The sequence below is a fragment of the Pteropus alecto genome, unplaced genomic scaffold (assembly GCF_000325575.1).
Source record: "Pteropus alecto unplaced genomic scaffold, ASM32557v1 scaffold37, whole genome shotgun sequence".
Classification (NCBI taxonomy): domain Eukaryota; kingdom Metazoa; phylum Chordata; class Mammalia; order Chiroptera; family Pteropodidae; genus Pteropus; species Pteropus alecto.
This window is the reverse complement of record NW_006440605.1, coordinates 638,963-645,365: the sequence shown is the minus strand read 5'-3', so window position 1 is coordinate 645,365 and position 6,403 is coordinate 638,963. Positions and strand designations below refer to the sequence as shown.

At 59.1% G+C, this 6,403-nt stretch overlaps 1 protein-coding gene across 1 annotated transcript in view; it reads left to right on the top strand.

Annotated features, from left to right (window-relative positions):
- Positions 1-48: 48 nt before the first annotated feature.
- MAP2K7 (mitogen-activated protein kinase kinase 7) overlaps positions 49-6,403 on the top strand; it is an 8,798-nt gene continuing 2,443 nt past the window's right edge. The window contains exons 1-9 of the mRNA XM_006917226.3: positions 49-1,718; positions 4,725-4,866; positions 5,044-5,110; positions 5,215-5,328; positions 5,413-5,532; positions 5,698-5,805; positions 5,892-6,071; positions 6,184-6,264; positions 6,377-6,402. Coding sequence (XP_006917288.2) covers positions 1,400-1,718; positions 4,725-4,866; positions 5,044-5,110; positions 5,215-5,328; positions 5,413-5,532; positions 5,698-5,805; positions 5,892-6,071; positions 6,184-6,264; positions 6,377-6,402 — 1,157 coding nt within the window. The 5' untranslated portion in view covers positions 49-1,399. The remainder of the gene's footprint in view (positions 1,719-4,724; positions 4,867-5,043; positions 5,111-5,214; positions 5,329-5,412; positions 5,533-5,697; positions 5,806-5,891; positions 6,072-6,183; positions 6,265-6,376; position 6,403) is intronic.

Sequence of the window (6,403 nt, the reverse complement as noted above, 5' to 3'; positions counted from 1 at the left end):
CCGCCAGCCTCCCTCCCCCGATGTCGGCTTGCGGGAGAGGGTCACGGTGACCTGGGGGCGTGGGGCTGGAGGGCTCGCGGGCGGCCCTACCCCAGCCTGAGAGATTACCTCTTACGAGGCCTGGGAGCCTAGTTACCTGGCTCCAGTCGAGGACCCCACCTGATGACCCGTCCCAATCACCGTGATCCGCGGAGCCTCCGGCACTGTGAGCCGTGCTTATCCTGCTCCATGCGACCGTGACCACATCCACGTCCCCTGCAAACACGTACACATCCCTTTTGAACAGATGGTTCCAGTCCCGCCATCTCAAGAGGCCCCCATTCACCCTTGCCTGGGTCCTCGTCATCCGGGTTCAAGGGATGGCCCACTCGCACCCGGCCTGAGGACCCCTGAGGTCACTTGACCACATATAACGCCCCTTATCCCTCTGACTAAATGATTGTCCTACTAGATGATTGTCTTCGGTCCTGTGACTGTCTGGCAGTCCCTTCTCCGAAGTCGGACTTCGTCATTGGGCTCAGCAGACCCCCTTCTACACACAACTATATTCACATACATACAGCAAGCCCCCTCATACTCCTGTGACTAGTTTTATTGCCACCATCTTGGCGACTGTCTAGCCCATGAAAAATACACACCCAACTCCGAGCCTGGAGATTTTGTCACCTGGGCTCAAGTGACTTCCTTTTCCCCATACCTGCCAGGCATGGGGACACTTGAGGCCAGCTTGGTGATATCTAACATCCCAACACACATAACACCTCCCATCTGATTCTGCCATCTCAGTGCCTACTTTCTTGGCATCTTGTCTGGAATCAAGAGCTGCCCCCCAACACCCTCAACTCCTGGGATGAACCCCCTACTTGCCCTGGGATCACCATGCCCACATCTGGTTTCTTTGTTATGTCCTACAGAACCCAAATCCTCTCAGCTGGAAAGCATCAGATTTTACTCTTCGCATAGACCTGATGAACAGCACCCCGCTCATGATGTTTTCTGTCTTTCCCTCTTTAATATGCCCTATATGACCGTTGTAGCTTGTGTGTAACTCTTGTTGGGTCATCCTGACAGGAGGGAGAAGACACCCTTATACTGGGTACTCCAACCACCCCCTACTCATCCATCCTGACCTTCACAGCCTGACACCCCCCCCCAATCCGTGTGTAGGGTCCACTCCCCATCCCTCCCTCTTCTGACCTGGGTCAGCATGGGTTCCTCCCTGAGGGGGTCTCTTGGGGGCCCAGGGAAAGCCCCAAGGTGGTGATGCTGGCTGGCATTGGACATTCCCTGGGGCAGGAAGCCCAGCCAGGACTGGAGGGTTCCTCCTGGGCTCTGCAGTGCCGCCCTCCCAGCCCCACTGCGGACAAGACAGGGCTGGGTATGGAGCTTGGGGCGCCTTATGTGGATGGCTGTCCCAGTCGCAGAGCAAGGCACGGCAAGGCCCAAGGCGGGCAGGCCCCTGAGGAGCCCCCTCCAGGCGTTTGTGTCTGTGTCAGCTCCATCCCATCCTTCCAGTCCTCCCATCTGTCAGTTTCTACCCATCTCTGCAGTTTGGTACCTCGCGCCTCCCCCTCCTCGTTATGATTTGATTTCTTTTCTTTTGGACAAATCGGTTGTTTCTGTTGTGATTTATCGTGGTGTTGTTTTTTTTCTTCCTTTTCCCCATCCAGTTATTGTGATCACTCTAAGCCCTGCTCCTGCCCCGTCCCAACGAGCAGGTACCAGCCTTTTTATCATTGCCGCTTGGACATCTGCACCATTGACCTAACCGCTAACCCGGCCGCAGAATGCCATCCCCCACTGCCCCCGTGCTCCGTGTGTGTGAGCGCGCGTGCGCATCTCCTCCCCGCACTCTCTCCTTCCACAATCAACATCAGGCTTACCTGCCCTCTTCCTCTGTGTCCGCACCTCCCTCTCCTCCCTTCCTCTCGGGTGTAGGTTTGGGCTCTCTGTAGGAGGAACTGGGCTCCTTCACTAACTGGGAATCTGTCACCTGCAAGGGGGTCAGGCGTGTGCATGCATGCGTGTGTGTAAGTGGGAGGGAGAGAAGGCGAGGCCAGTGGGACGTCTGTGTCTATGGATCCATTTCAGCAATTCAGAGGGCATGTTTTGGTACCTGTTTGCTGTGCCTGTTCTAGGCACTGGGGACACAGCAGTGAACAAAATGGACCAAGTCCCTCTCCTTATGCAGCTGACACCCCACTAGTGGGGTGCAGGGGATGAGAACAATGAGCACATTCCTGGACCATGAGAACTGGAGAAGGCTCCAAGCCTTGGAGAAGAGAAAGAGTAGAGCAGAGTTGGGGGTTCTGCAGGGGGTTGGCCAAGGGAAGCCTCTGAAGAGGCGGGATCTGAGCAGTCTGGTGGGAGCTGGGGGAGCACGTGAATGGAAGTAGAGGAAGAGCCCCGTGGAGGCCAGACTGCAGGTGGGCGTGCGTGGGCCATGCCTGTGCTTTGGGGGTGTATGTGAGAGAGATGGGGCGAGGGGTCTGCCCCTGTTGGTCTCTGCGTGTAAGTGGGACTAGGTTGGGCAGTTGAATGTGTACAACCTCGTGTGTGCGTGTGAAATGGTGTTAAGGGCTCTGTACGGTAACGTCTGCCTGTTTGCATGTGTGTGGGGCTTTGTGCCATATCCTGTCTGTGTGCGTGTGTGTGCGCGCGCACGTGGACAGCTTGGTATATCTGGTCCTGACAGCTGCATGTCCCCATGTTCTCTCTTTTCCAGTTCATTCATTCATTTCTCTGTCTCTCTCTCTCTCTCTCATTCATCTTCGTGTTTCCTCTCTGCTTTCTTGTCATGTGGCCCATCACCATCTCAGTGCTCAGTGCTTTCACTGGACCTTTGTGTGTCCCCCCACCTTAGCCGCTCTCTTCACAGTCCCAACACGCTTCATCTTGTGGGGCTGTGTGGAAGCCTTTGTAGCCCCACAGCCTTTTTCCCAGCCCCGGGGCAGCTCTGAGAGGCCCGGTGGCCTGTTTGAGGAACGGGACCCATGGGGCACAGAGAAGTATGGAGAGGACAGGGATGTGGTCCTCTCCCCAGAGAGCTGATGGTGATAGGCAGAAAAGGAGTTCAGGTACCCCCCCCCACCCCCACCCCGGGGGTGAGAACCTGGCAGTATGTCAAGAGAGTCCAGGTGCAGGGAGAGCACAAGGTGAGGTGATTGCGTCACAGAGGGAGGGTTTAGGACTCTGATTCTGGCCATGGCAGAGCAGAGGTATAGGATGTTCCAAAGCTGGGGAGTGCAAGGGGGCATGGTAGGCGAGGGCACTGGACCTGATTTTGTCCCTGGGATCCTCAGAACTCTTTCTGTACTTCTGCCAGACCCTAGCAGGACTTAAACTCCTAGAACTCTGGCTGGGGTCAGGGTCCTCCGGGCCATCAGAGCAAAGAAAGTCCCTGGCTGCCAGCAACCCCAGCATACCCATTGGTCTACCCATTAGTCACTGGGCCCACATTACTGGATACCCACAGAACTATGAGAGGAAAAGGTGGGCCACGGCGGGAGATATGGAGAGAGAGAGAGAAGGAACATCGGCTGATGGCAGGGCCCAGGCCTGCTCTCTATGGGAAGAACCTGGGAGGGTGCTTTTAGCCAGTGCCCTCCCCCACCAGGGACCCCCTTCTGGAGTGCCAGGGCCTCTGAGGTATGAGGGCTCAATCAAGGATCGTCTGTCTCCTCTGGGGGCCATACCAGTCTCTGCTCCTCCACCCTGTCGCCAGCCCAGCCAAGGGAAGCTCCCAGCCTCTCAAAGAACCTGTTCTGTCGGGGCCCCTCTCTGGTCTGTCTCTGCAGCGCCGCCTCTGGGCAGCTGGGCCCCAGTCTTGGCTCCCATCTGTCTGTCTCTCCCCTGCTCTCCCATCCCCTAACGCCATCTGCCCATCCTGGGGTATCCGCTGCCTGCCCGCTGCCTGCCTGCCTGCAGCATGCCCAAGCCGTCCGCATGCAGGCTGCCGGAAAGAACCAAAACCATGCCTGGCCCACCACCCCCTCCAAATCCCACCAGTCCTGGAGGGGCTGTGCCAGCTGGAACCCCTCACCTGCAGGACACACAAGCCCAGCCCGGGGTCCTGCCCCTGACCCCATTAGCCTTAGCTCTGCAAGCCAGGCTGGGAGGCACACAGATGAGCCTGCTAGCCAGAGGGTGGCCCTCCCTGACTCTGGAACAGAACACAGGGCAGCTGGAAGCCTGGGTCCCTTGCCTACTGTCTCCCCAGCATGGTCTGCCTCACTTTTGTTGGGCAGCCAAGTTCAGTGCTGCCCACAGGACCAGAGTCCGGGCTGATCCTAGCAGGCAGTTCTCCCTTACCTGGTCCCAGGCGTGGGTGCTGTGGCTCTGGGCCTGCTTCCTGGGCAGAGGTGGGAGGAAAGGGACACGCCAGGGACACTGCTTGGCTGAGGAATGCTGTCAGCCTCCAGGCCTCATTTCTGTCAGCAGAGACCTGGGGATGAACCCTTGGTCTCTGGGGACCACCATTCCTAGCCAGCCCACTCCATCTCCTTCCAGAAGAGGGAGATGGGAGAGGCACCCTGAGAGTGGTCCAGAGGTAGGGAGGGAGACCCCAGATCCTCCCACCCAGCAGGACAGATGGCTGTGCCAGCCTATCTGAAGGTGCCCGGGAAGGGAAGACCAGGGTCCCTAGTACCCCAGAGTGCCAGCACTAGAGGTGGGGTCAGCTGGGTGCTAACCCCCTCCCTGCCCCTGGCTCTTACCTCCCCTAGCCCTGCAGCTCCCACTGGCCAATGATGGCGGCAGCCGCTCACCGTCCTCTGAGAGCTCCCCGCAGCACCCTACGCCCCCTGCCCGGCCCCGTCACATGCTGGGGCTCCCGTCTACCTTGTTCACACCCCGCAGCATGGAGAGGTGAGCCTTTGGGGCTGGGCCAGCTGGTCTGTGGGGGATCAGCTTGGGGAGAGCCGCTGGGCCGGGCCCAGGGAGGAGGTGGTGAAATCTCTGCAGACTCCTGCGTGTTGGGAGCTGGGATGGCCTCAGGTTGGTCAAGACCCTCCCTCCATCCTCACCTGCGCTCTCTTCCCCCAGTATCGAAATTGATCAGAAGCTTCAGGAGATCATGAAGCAGACAGGCTACCTGACCATCGGCGGCCAGGTACTACCCTTCCCCCAGCCCTCAGAGAGTGGGCAAGACACAGTGGGGCTAGGTCTATTGGGGCAGAAGCTGGGCAGACCCTTAGCCTTGGCTTTCCTCACCAGCGCTACCAGGCGGAAATCAACGACCTGGAGAACCTAGGGGAGATGGGCAGCGGCACCTGCGGCCAGGTGTGGAAGATGCGCTTCCGGAAGACAGGCCATGTCATCGCCGTCAAGGTGAGCCCCCACCCTCACCTGGGTGGGCCCTGAGCCCCTGAGCTCTGACGCTAAGGCTGCCCCAAACCTGGCTGTGCTGTACAGCAAATGCGGCGCTCCGGGAACAAGGAAGAGAACAAGCGGATCCTCATGGACCTGGACGTGGTGCTCAAGAGCCACGATTGCCCCTACATCGTGCAGTGCTTCGGGACCTTCATCACCAATGTGAGCGCAACTGTCCAGCCCCCTCCCCTTCTGCTGGCTTTCCCAAGTCTCCCTTGCCACTCCCTGAGCATGCCCCAGAGCCCCTGTCCCCTCCTCTGGGACTGGAGCTGTCTGGGGTGGGCAGGAGGTATAGTCGCCCCCAAGCTGTGCCTGCTGCCCCCGCAGACGGACGTCTTCATTGCCATGGAGCTCATGGGCACATGTGCCGAGAAGCTGAAGAAGCGGATGCAGGGCCCCATCCCTGAGCGGATCCTGGGCAAGATGACTGTGGCGGTGAGTGGCCAGGCAGGGGCTTGGCTGGGCAGGCGGCCCCCAGGCCTCCCCCTGCCCATAGTCATGGTGCCTTCCCCTTGCCGCAGATTGTGAAGGCGCTCTACTACCTGAAGGAGAAACATGGTGTGATCCACCGGGATGTAAAGCCTTCCAACATCTTGCTGGATGAACGGGGACAGATCAAACTCTGTGACTTTGGCATCAGTGGCCGTCTCGTCGACTCCAAGGCCAAAACTCGGAGTGCTGGCTGTGCCGCCTACATGGCAGTAAGTAGGGGCCCAGCAGGCAGGCAGGTGGTGGGGTGCCTCGGCAATGCATCTGCCCTAGCCACAGGGATCCATGCTCCCCTCTCCTATCTCCCTGTCTCGCCCCCTGCAGCCTGAGCGCATCGATCCCCCAGACCCCACTAAACCAGACTATGACATCCGGGCTGACGTGTGGAGCTTGGGCATCTCCCTGGTGAGTCGGAGCACCTTTTTCCAAAGGCCGAGGTGACCTGTTCTCAGTACAGGAGGGCAGCAGAGAGGAAAGGAGCCCGTCCTCTGCCACTCCAGCCCCTGTGTCTCCCCAGGTGGAGCTGGCGACAGGACAGTTTCCC